Source organism: Cryptomeria japonica, chromosome 6 (assembly GCF_030272615.1).
Source record: "Cryptomeria japonica chromosome 6, Sugi_1.0, whole genome shotgun sequence".
In the NCBI taxonomy this organism is placed as follows: Eukaryota; Viridiplantae; Streptophyta; class Pinopsida; order Cupressales; family Cupressaceae; genus Cryptomeria; species Cryptomeria japonica.
This window is the reverse complement of record NC_081410.1, coordinates 39,933,057-39,945,846: the sequence shown is the minus strand read 5'-3', so window position 1 is coordinate 39,945,846 and position 12,790 is coordinate 39,933,057. Positions and strand designations below refer to the sequence as shown.

The 12,790-nt window shown below is 36.4% G+C and overlaps 1 protein-coding gene across 5 annotated transcripts in view; it reads left to right on the top strand.

Annotated features, from left to right (window-relative positions):
* The window catches only part of LOC131072127 (sodium/proton antiporter 1), a 140,908-nt gene that overhangs the window by 96,705 nt on the left and 31,413 nt on the right, over nucleotides 1–12,790 (top strand). For 4 of the 5 annotated variants that reach the window (XM_058008190.2, XM_058008189.2, XM_059207109.1 and 1 more), the window contains exon 6: nucleotides 2,933–3,053. The exons of the other annotated variant lie outside the window; for it this stretch is intronic. In XM_058008190.2, the coding sequence (XP_057864173.2) occupies nucleotides 2,933–3,053 (121 nt within the window). The remainder of the gene's footprint in view (nucleotides 1–2,932; nucleotides 3,054–12,790) is intronic. 5 annotated transcript variants of the gene reach the window in all.

Below are 12,790 nucleotides of genomic sequence, written 5' to 3'. Positions count from 1 at the left end.
TCATAACAATTCTCCCACTTCACCCGTACACTTTATGTTATATGTTTTCTCCACTTATACCGATCTTTTATCTCTCTTCCTCAGTCACTCTCTCACTAGGAATAGGTACATAGGAAAGGTGAAACTTAATATTATAAATATGTTTTAAGTGACCAAAGGAGAGATTATGAAATTCTATGCATTAACTTAAATATCCCTTTTTAATTTGTTCTTTTCTCTCTCTCTCTCTCTCTCTCTCTCTCTCTCTCTCTCTCTCTCTCTCTCTCCTCATGAGTACCTAGCAAGAAGGCACCTCATTCTCTTTCTAGGATTTATCACTTTCTGATGATGTTTAATGTATTTTCAAGCTGGCATTTTGAAGGTGACACAATGAAGAACTGGCTCAATCCCAAAATACTCTGAACTGGTACCTGAATCCTGAGGAAAACACCATCCTAAATGTCTTCTAGCCATCTCATTAGTCTACGAGGACTCGTTGATAAACTAACTTTAGATCACTGATCCTAACTGGAAAGAGGAGATATTACAAAGTCCCCTTTATGATTACCAGCAAATCACATTAGTCTTGAGTTATCCTGAGCTTAGTCATGACTTGACATTAGGAACCTTGAGGTTGCATTGTTTGGACAGTTGGAAGGCATACAAAATTCCCTTACTCGAGAGAATAGGATAGTCTCGGTGCATTCTATTTTGTGTTGATGAAAGTGCTGAATTTCCCCATCAACACGTCTTTCATATGTAAATTCAAAGAGAATTATAATTTATTGTTTTTTTGCAAACTTCTGATAAAGTATTCAATCTTCATTTCTTTTGCACTTATATGAAACCTGTTTGGTTCCACCTGCAAATCAGCTAGGGTAGATGTATCACCATTAAAACCAAATCCCTTTGGGTTTTTCGTCCTAGAGTTTTTTGTCACTGAAAGCTTCAAGTATGCACAAAGAAAATTAGATCAAGCATATGCAAAGAAACTTGCAAATCACCTTTTATATTTCCCCGTAAAACTTTTTGAATGCTACTGTTTAATCCTCACCTTAAATAAATCAATAAAGCATATAAAACACTTTTATAAAATGGCTTTATAATATTTATCCTTTTAAATCACCTAAGTCATCTTTTCAAATTAATTAAAATACTGTCATCTGGAAAAACATTTAAAAGTCACTTTTAAATAATGATTCATAATTCTTTTCCTTCCACAAAAGTGACTACATATTATTTTATTTTTGGTCCCCAGCTAAAGTTACTTTAATAAACTATTCATCTTAATAATTAGTTCAATGCAAGTTACGTAAAAATATCAATTTAAGACAACTTTATTTAATTAATTAAATTTATCTCCTTTCCATTCATTAAGGCCCAAAAAAAGGGGACATTACATTAATGTAAGATCTTTCCTCTTGAATTCCATATGGTTAAAGGTGAAATTGATCAATTATCTAGAGTCTAAAGTTGGACAACCGTAGTGTTGGCTTACTCAATTTTCAGCAAATATCATTTTGTAGAACATCCACCCAGGAGCTCGTATCTAGCACTATGCATGAATGCTCAGCCTAGAATGTTCATATGGACTACAATTGGTCAATTATCCTAAGTCTATAAGGTTGACCATCTGGTTTTCATCATCATGATATTGATCTAGCATTCAGCATAGCATTGCATGCATTTTTGAAATCTGACAAGAATTTGATAGGAGGTGGTATAATAGTCCATGTTTCCAAATTTCAGTTGCACAGTGGGTATGCTGAACTCAAAAGCTAATATGTAATTCAATAATTTTTTAGAAAAGATTATTTGAGAGGAGCTGTGCAGTTTGCTGAGTGCGGGTCTATTCTATAATCAATATTTCAGTTCTATATGTCCTTGTACACATCCTTTCTTATGCACATAGTTGAGTGGATGGTTCTATGGTGCATGGAGAATCATACACCATTGCTAGGTAGCAAGTATTTCTCCACAAAGATCAATGCTGATTAATCATAATTGGATTGATCAGTCCAATCATAGATTATAACTGAATGTGATTTGTTTCATATTATAAATTTCCTCCAGCATCTCATTATCATCCCTCAATGAATATTCTTTTTCAAATGCTTTCCCTTATTCTTTTGAATCTTGAAATGGCCTTTTCAAATTAAATATTAGCAGTCTATGGCAATGCGTCTCAGAACCACTGGAAATACCTTCATTCCGTATTCCTTCTCATACTAGCCATTGGCAGTCCTTATAGCTCCACAAGTGTTAATGATGGGCTTTATCTTGTTCATCATTTTGCTTGTGAACGTCATAATTTATTTTCGATCACTGGGTGGCATCAAAATTACCATGACATTGGTTGATTGTCTTTCATGAATCCTTTTCTGTAGGTGGTTCAGTTTGGCTTCTCTCCACTGGGAAGCCTGAAATAACATTCTAGTTTGGTAGAACAGCTATGGTGTATCCAATGTGGGATTCACTCTTTGGCATTGCTGGTCCTGATATGTTGAACTTGGTTTACTGTGATCTGCACAATCCTCGCAACTTGCTAATCCAAGTTGCTACTTTGATCCATACTTCATCTTATTCTAGATTAATTCTTGGTTTCTTTTCATTGTCAGATTCTGGTGAAGCCCACACCAGGACTGTTGCATGGAAAGGGAGTAAATCGTTCTCTGATTCTTCCTACCTTTCAGCTTCTTTAATCACTAAGCCTTCTTCACTTATAACAATTTCTTCGACTCCTGTTATAAACCTTTGAGTCCCATTGACCTACTCTGGCTAGCTGTCAACGTTCAAAATGATTTCTTTCAAAGTATCCCTCAGACAGACTGATTAAGAAGATCTCAAAACTAATTATACCTATGCATATCTTTATAGACATTGGGTGGGTTGGGTATGGGTATATTTAGCCACATTTCTTTCTTGATTTAAATATGGTAATTCGGCTTCTCAGACTTATGGGGGGAGTTGTTGTCCTTGCGGCGAATTCTGGTGGAGCATGGACACCACTTGGAGATGTTACAACTACTATGTTGTGGATAGATGGACATATCTCGAGCTCAAGAACAATACAAGTACTGCATTTTTTCCTTTTTCTATTTTAACGTTGCAGTATTTAAAGTGCATGATTTTCAATTACAAGGAATAGAAAAAAACGTACTTTATTATATTGAATTCTGTGATCATTTTCAGCTTTGGGTGTTGTCGATGAGCAACATTGTTTTTTATTCTTATGGTTTTCCAATTGTATGCATTTTCAAACTTTCATTTGGGAAAATGATAATTTGTATTTATATAGGTTGGCAAAGTGTTTTCTAATAATCTTAATGTCAGTGATACTTTGAAGCACAAACCAATTGTGCTCTCATCAGAATAGAATGAGCTGTGTGGAAAATGATAATTTGTATTTATATAGTTTGCCAAAGTGTATTCTAATAAGCTTAATGTCAATGATACTTTGAAACACAAACCAATTGTGCTCTCATCACAATAGAATGAGCTCTGTGTGTGTGTGCACACGTGCGTGCTTTTGGATTGCTAGGGGACAACTTCTCCTGGGTGAACTCCTAGGAGAAACATGCTTTACAGTTGTACTAAACGTCAGAAGGCAAGATGTGCAACTATCTTAGATGATGATTCAAAAGAAAATGTTGTTCCTTTTAGTGTACCATCTACAATGTTCTAATAAATGCTCATTGAATGCAAATGATATTTGATAATGCTTGTGGATGCCCTTGATGTCCTAAAAAAATGCAATTGAGTGCCTTAAAATAGAATTACATAGCAATAATCATGTGAAATGTGTACCAAAAGGGCTTGTGTAGGGTGAGAATAAAATAGGCAGGAGTTAACCAAAATTTAAACTTGAACTTTTGAATTTTAGTAATTATATCTGTTGGTGTGGGATCAACCCCATGCTTGCAAGATTGACCCATGACATGGGAGTAGTAATATCTAGGCACCGAATGAATGTTTAGACATGGAGAATGCAGTAAATGTTAGGTGTATGGTAATGTGTGTAGGAACATATAACGTATGGTTGGGATATGTTGAATTTGAGTAGATAGGGATAGGCGAAGGATTGAGGAGTGAGCCCAACTTTGCACAAGATTGTGCCATTTGTTGATATGCAATTGCATTAAAATATTCTTGCAAAATGGGCTCGAAACTAATGGGAATTGGCATGGTAATTCAATAATTCAAATTTCACTGTTGTTAGCATTGTAATTTATCTCTTACAAGGCAACATAAAATAAAATGGCACATTGGTAGAATTGCCCCTAAATTATAAGGGTAAGCTCCTTAGGACCTAACTAAACCTAAAGATAACCCTAGATTAAAACTATGGATAGATTTTACAAGTATCCCCATTGTACAAGATTTCAATGGGGGGTTTTGCATGAAAGGAAATTACTAACTACCAATGTTTTTTCCCTAGATGCATGTGCTAGAATGTTAGCAGTCAATCATTATAGACAAGATTTTTAGATATTAAGGAAACCAAATATTGAAGCACAAACAAACGCAACTTTTTACTAGCTAAAACAAAGACCAGTATTTTATTGCAAATTAATATTTGCAGGGAAAAGAGATAAATGCTTATCAACTAGTTTTGAAACAAAGGCCAGTAGATATTTATCAATAAGAGAGTATTAAATAGATGAATATGACAGATTTCAAGAAGTAAATAGTTAAAAACTGTATTCAAAGTTATGATTTAAAGAGACATACTTCACCAATACAAAATTTGGCTAAATGTAATCTTCTTTCCATTTACTTGGTGAAATTACAAACATAAATTTCATGATAACTTCAGCTGAACAACAGTTTCTGCAGTATAAGCTTAGTTTCAACTATCATTAAGAGTTTATGTGCACAAAGTACTTATTTATTGGCTAAAATAAAGAGCTTTAGAGATTTATGAAATAATAATAAAATATCCCAGAGAGTACTCCTTTAAAGTGAACCTCTCCTAGGAAAAATGGAAAGAAAACAAGTTTAAAGAAAATTATACCTAAAACAATTTATAAAATACAAATATCTTAAAATAGGCTCATATATATTGCTCGAAAATAGTCACTGCTAAAGTTGACAACTAGACCATGTGACTGCTGTTAAAAATTAAAAAAATTGTCAGTATGTGACCTCCTTGATTTGAAGCAATCTTTTGCACTGACACTTGGTCAATCTTGTGGACCTTTCGAAGAATGCTAAAATCCTAACCGGCATGAATATTGTTAGAAATTAGAATCTTAGGTTACTTGTCATTACAAATAAATATAAAATAAATAAAATGAGTATTGCAATATACACAAATTAAACACAGTACACAATATATACATGGAGAAAACCCTTCTAGGTAAAAAAAAACGCATAAAGCTTCATTCCATTATAGAACACTTACAAAATGCTCTATTACTTGATATATTGAAGTTGGGGAATCACTTCTTACTTCCACATGACTAATAATACCTCTTATGCTTAGTGATAGGATTCACTATTTGTCTCCAAATTCAATACTTCTCAATGAGAGAGAACCATCTTAAATTTAGGAAAATGGATAGCAAAATACTTGAAGGGGTATTAGTCACATCTATTCAAAACTACCATTTATAAGTAATCATTAATCTAATAATTGTTGGACGAATTTGATGTCAAAGGTGAGAAGATTAATTGTCACTGATGTCAAAGCAAATGGACAATATTGTCATTGATGTCAAAGAACAAAACCACTATCACCACATTGTTGATATCAAAGAAGGATATTGCATAAAGGCCAAAGGCCACTAAATGCTTCAAGGGCAACACTATATCATTTCAGATTAGAGTTTTCAACTTGGACCTTGTGAGTTTCAGATTTGCTGTGCTGGAGATACTCTAGTTTGGATGCATGTGATCAGACTTTAGATTACCAAGTGTGTTGATGCTTGCGAATTACAACAAAATCTGCATTTCCAGGTCTGCAATTTTGTAATCAGTCAACCTTTAGATGTGGTGCAATCTGATTTGAATGTTTAATAGTGATCTTGGTGATTCTATGTTCATGTTCTTTCAATATGTTAAGTTGAATATATTCTAAACATCATTGCAATGAGTTCTTGAACAAAATCTGAAAACATATAATCTGAAAAAACACATTTATTCAATGCAAGCAAACTGTTTGACGAAATTAGACATATTGGACAGGGCAGAAATGCTACCACTGTAGCATGCTTCAAAAAATTCATATATCCTCAAGTCTTAACAAATTTCATGCCCAAACATCCTGTTAAACCTATTACTGAAAAAATCCTCCAGATCTGAATTAAAATAAGCATAATTGAAACCTCTGTGTGAAGTTTCCTGCTGAACAGCCCTTGGGTGATCTTCCACACCTGTAGGCCACTAAATCAGAGAAAAAATCGTCCTCTTCTGATAGCTGGTTCAAAGAAACCCTCCTCTTCACCTCCAAGCTGAAAAGCCAATCTCCAAAAAATGATTTCCAAAACATAATCCAAATAAAGGCCAAGTGAAAACCACACTGTTTAGGGTTGCTCATGATTTAAGAAACTTAAATAACTTAAATTTATTCTTCCCTTAGGCTGTCGTACCTCCTCATGGGCCCTTCAAATTACTTTTAAATAAAAATTGCAATGGTTATTTTATTTTTTTCCGCTTTATTTCTCCATAAAGAGTGTCCACTTTATTGCAATATTTAATGACTTAAATAAGTCACTTTATTAATAAAATAATAAAGCTACTTTATGAATTATTCAGAAGTAACTTATTAAATTAAAACATTAAAGTCAACTATAGAATAAATTTAATATTTTAATTTTAATTTTGAAACCATCACTTGACCTCTCCAACTGAGAACTGATGCTGCACCTGGTCCTCGGGTGATGTCCAAATATAACAGACCAATTGCCAGTCTCCTCAAAAATATTAATCCTTCCTAAAAAATAGGAAACTGTCGCAGACTATCTAAAATAGCGTATGATGCATAATAGGCCATCTTCCAATCTCCTCCTAAAAAATAGGGATCCTCCTAAAATGTAGGAGACTATCTTTGAACATTGAAAAGGCTCATAAAGCCCCCTGCAAAGCTCCACGAACCCTAGATGGGTTTTCCCAAAAATTAGGAGAACTCCTAAATTATAGGAAACTCGGTCTGAGCTCAAAAAATGCCATAGAAACCTCTTGTAAGGCTACAAGACCTGGGATGGGTTCCTTGTCCACTGCATTAGCCTAGGAATCTCCTCTAATAGGTTAACCTTTGCAAAAGATACTGACCTAGGAAATGGGGACATTACAGTCTGCCCTCCTTGAAATTGCTTGTCCCCAAGCAATCAACTCTATAGCAACTCCAACAATCAATCCAAGCTATACCTAGATCTCAAACCAATCTCGGATGCTTGATGCAGGAGATGAAAAAGTGTTCTATCATCATAAAGTTACCATCATCAAACACCCTATAGGGGCTGGGGTATAAAGGTTTTGCCTCTACCTGCAAGATATCGAGATAGCCAGATTCCACATGTAGCCTCCTAATGAAGACAGGAGAAAGCATCAACCAAATTCCTACACAATTACTGCAATCAAGCACACTAGATACTCCGCTCTCCATCACACCATCTATCAGCTCCTCACCTCTAGAAGGGTCACTGACCAAGAGTATCAAATCTATCACATGTAGAATGCTAGGTCCCTCAGAGAGTCTCATCTAGCAACTTGTGATGAATAGTAATAACCACAAAGCTGGACCACCTGCATCAAAACCTCTGCTGCGTCACGTTAACACAATCATACCCATGCCTGAAATGGTGAAGCAACTCTCTGTGGCCCAAATGGAGTAGTGCGTCCATATCAATACCAAAGTCCCAAATGAACCTTGATGGTTGGCAACACCATCTATCTAGATCACTACTCTGCGATATATTAAAACTAGCATCTGCATCAAAGGCAATGATCAAAATTCAAAGTGATAAGCTACCAAGATCCCCATTGATCTAGTGGAATGCACCAATATTAATCCTTTGCATTCTCCTGAAGTAATAGCATCCTCCATCCTTGTCGAACCCTGTCACTCTATATTGTAACCGACACCACGATGGCATCTACATCTTGGACCTGTCATAGAACAGTGAAAAGAGATGGATATCTTCCTTCTCAACTGCAACTGTTAGTGTCTCATCAAGGCCGTAATTGCTAAGGTTGGAAGAATAATGCCCACGACACCAACCTACATAATCAGTTGCACTCATCCATGCAACTGCCTTCCCTGCTGGGTACATACCCTCAAGAACTACTCCAAGAGGTGCAACCTGCTGAAACTGATTTGCATTTCCTATTAAAGTCTTAGCCTCAAGGCTGCAAGTTGTATCATCACGTGGTTTCTTCTCCTCCATCTTTTGAAGTGCCAATTCTTGGAGTCTTTCCTCATCCACATTACCAATAGGGTATGGCACCTTGTCTTCCAACGCTGATTTCAGAACAACAAAATGCTCATTAGCTAATTCTGATGGGGAAATTATCACATGGACACTATCACCAACTTCACATGAGCATGTCTCGTTAACCGTTGGAATTTCGTCATTAGGTGCACCAGCTTCTTCACTCCCTTGTCCCATATTCTCATTCTCCTTGTGAGTTTGCTGTCCATCTGAAAAGGCTGCTACAAGAGGCAGATTTTCTGATTTGGTTAATGTGGAATGTGCCAAACTCAGTTCTATGCTTAACTCTTCAATCTGATTTTCTGCCATTTGGAGTGCTACTTGAGTGGCCTCCAATTCTTCCCTAGTCTGCAAGAGCTCGGAGGAGAGATTATCCAATTCATCCTCCTTCCTTCTCAAAGCATTAGCATAAATTTCTCCTAGACCAAGGAGATGATCCCTATTGGAAAGAAGGTTCAAATTATCAGATTTCATTACCTCCATTCCTGTTTTAAAGGCATGTACTCAGAATTCGAAGATGCCTCCTTAATGCCTTTTTGTCTCCTCTCTAACTGGACCTTCCATAGGTATTGTTCAATCAGCTTATGGGAGCTATCAAAGTGATACAACACTGAAACAATCTTGTCTTCACCAACCTTCAGTTGGTTCTCCAACTCAAACTTATGGACAAAGATAGTTTTGTTAGATGAAGAAGTGGGTTGCCATTTGAGAGCTTGACTCTCCTCAAAATATTCTTCTAAATTGCTGGTTTGGAACTAAGGCAGCATTAGTTCCCATCATAGACTCCTCATTATCACTCCTAAAAATGGTCTCATTGGATGATGATATGCTATCCTCGTGAAAGAAGGTTGGATCACTCTTAGGACTATCAAAGGAGTCCTCTACACTTCGATCCCCAATTATGATCTCCATATTGCCCACTAGGAGACTAATGCAACCTTGTCCTGTGTACTCAACCAATTCTTCCCCTCTAACCTTCGTAGTGTCAACCTAGTGAAGCTTAACTGGAATAGACCCAATTTCTATACTGCTGGTCTATGCTTCCCCTATTGACATTTCTTCTTGATTTTCCTATGGACACCCAAACTCTACTCCTGAATGGTAGGAGCACACGAGGTACCAACCTCAACCTCACATGTGACTTCCCTTGGTACATGATCACACTGTTGTAGATGACTTGTCTGTTGCAAATAATCTGTAGTGGATGTGTTTACTTCTTGTTGGACCTCCTGAAAGGATGGAAAGAGGTCTCTAGGAGTGGAATGAAAGAAGTCCAAATCCACTTTTTTGTCCACGTCACCTGGGCATGAATGGTTAGGCTCCCAAACCATGTTGCAAGAGTCACATAATTTTTTCTTCCTACATTCTTCCTTGCTGCCCTCATAATTTTGATCATAGGAAGAACTCTGTATAACTCTTTTAGGCTCAGAAGATTCTTTTCCAAGCTTCCCCTTACACTTGGATTTAAACATTGACTTGCCATACCCTTTGGTGTCAGGATCATTCATCATTTTGGCAAGCTCAATCAATTGTGAAACTGATTTTGTAGGAGTATTATTTTTGTTAAATAATTAAGTTTCCTAAATCACAACTGAAAGCATAGGCTGGCAGGATACTCTATGCTCTGATATCACTGTAGTATGCTTCCAAAAATTCATAAATCCTCAAATCTTCACAAATTTCATGCCCAAACCTCCTGTTAAACTTGTTACTGAAAAAATCCTCCAGTTCTGAATCCAAATAAGTATAGTTGAAACCTCTGTGTGAAGTTTCCTTCAGAGCAACCCTTGGGTGATCTTCCACACCTGTAGGCCACTAAATCAGAGAGAAAATCGTTCTCTTCTAAGAGCTGGTTCAAAGAAACCCTACTCTTCACCTCCAAGCTGAAAAGCCAATCTCCAAAAATAGATTTCCAAAAGATAATCCAAATAAAGGCCAAATGTCTTTTTATTACTCCTCAAACCCTAACACCCTATTTGGGGTTTTCTCATGATTTAATAAACTTAAAATAACTTAAATTTATTCTTCCCCTAGGCTGTCGTACCTCCTTATGGGCCCTAAATTTCCCTTCCAACTCAATTAGGTAGAGCTGGGACATTAGTTGCGCTAAAAGGCTAAAGTGCACATCTAATTATGTTCAAGTTCTCATACAAGAGAGATGCTACCAAATGGATACCATGCAAGTGTTTACAACAAGCAAGAGTTTACAACAGTACGTGAAATTTGCTTTCTTTATTCATAAATTCAGTTACAAGTGTATAGTTTCCCACACAAGTCGTGGGATTAACTTTTTCTATGCTATATGAAAATAGACTATACATTTGATGAACAAGAAAGAAAAATGCATAAGAAGTGGATAGGGATCCGTCATTGCCTGGAATGATGAACTCCGAAGGTCGCTTGTTGAATCTGGTCAGATTCTCCTATGTGTTGCTCCGGTGTCCCTGGATACTTGCAAGTGAATAGAAGAGAGATGTTAGAGCTCGGGATCACTATGCACATCTTATACATCAGCAAATGCATAATCCATCCTGATAGAGCATTGAACAAGTTATACAGAAAGCAGAGAACAGAAAGGCGGTGTAGTGTTATAAGAGTGTCGTAAGATCCTCAATGGAAGCCTCTAAGCTTCATCATTTTTAATTAACATTGTTTATTTCCTTGTGCAGATGCAAGTGAAATTATGTCATTTGTCTTCATTCAATGTTATTATTACAGCATGTGGGGTCAATGGGCTTCCACGAGGGTTGAGCTCAGCATGATGTAATATTAAGGACAAATTGTTATGACAAAGATGCAACAATCTTTACCCGTCTTCTACGGTAGTCACAATAAAAGAGTACATGTCACTCATGGCAATAAGCTGATAGGAACATGCGGGTACTAGATGTCAGTACCAACATACTGTCATAAATGAGGGGCGCTCATTCACGAAGATCATCATAAAAGAGAGATAAAGAACACTTGCATGATCGTCATAATAATTGTAGTTAGGAAGGGAAGCCCATCATTTAATGTGCCAATATCAATGAGATGCCATTACAGTGTTCCAAAAAGCTACATTTCAACAGTCATAAAGCCTCAAAGACAACGAATAGTGAAGACCTTTAGCTACCACCAAGACAACTATCACTGAGTTTGCAGCCATGGAGTCTCAGTCACAACATGGTCAGCTATTACTTGCTATTAATACAGTCAAAACATGAGGATTCAGAGTGTTGTCCTAAAGCAAGAAGCAGCTTTCACAGATGTTCTTTCACAGAGTATGACAAAAATGCCATATGGGACAATGCCATAGCAGCATCCGTCACCATGACAGAGAGTAAAGAAGAGCTATGAAAAGAAACAGCTAAAAGGTTGCAGTCAAAACAGCAATAGAATCTTTATTAGCACCATAGCAATCACTGTCGAAACAAATATAACCATGAAACCAGCACCTCTGAGCAATATAGCAGCCCATTATCAATTGATGTATGACAAAAATTCCATATCATAGAGCTATGAACATTAGTTAAAGTCTGATAGATATGTGGTCATAGAGCAGCTACAACCAAGGAGATATAGAGGACAGCGTCTTGGATCAAGTATATTCCAGCAAGAAACAACAATGCACAGTGCAGGGAACATAAAGAAAATTCAAGCAGCAAATGAAATGGTTAGAGCAGGCCTAGATCATCACAGTCAAATGACAGAATTTGGCATGCTTAGGCATGACTGATCTGTAAGCATATCAATCACATAAAAGTAACAATATGCAATCATAGGACAACACCAAAGGGAAAGACAACAATGTGACACAGAAGATGCCATCACACAAGTGTTAAAGTGTAGATTTTAAGAACAGTAAGACTAAGCATTTGTAGAGCAGTATACACTATCTTAGCAACACATACATCCTCGTGACTGTCACAATTGAAAGTTCAAATCATGTGACTGATTTCTTTTGGTTAGTCAAGAGGAAAGTCTTTTAAAAGGGCATGATTGCAGTTAAGGAAACAATTTGGAAGATTGTAGCAGAGGGATACAACACAGTATAAGTAGTGCAAAGATGTTTTAATATGGAAATTTTGGATGCATGGGAAGTAATTGTTTCACTTCCAAAGTACAGGCAAGCAATAGTGTCATTGTTTTATACAAGAGTGGATAATTTCATATGGATATTTCTGCAACAAAAGAGGTAAAATAAATGTTCTTGCTGAAGATGAAAAATAAATAGAGTCATAAGTGAAAGCATGAGGGGTAAAAATATTTCAAGGGAGCAAAGATGTAATTGTAGAGTTCTCATTTTCACTCAGTTGAAAGCATCTTTGGATAAAGGTATTGTATAGATGCAAGATAAATGCTTATGCTGAATGGTGAAAATGCGGAAATAAGTGTTT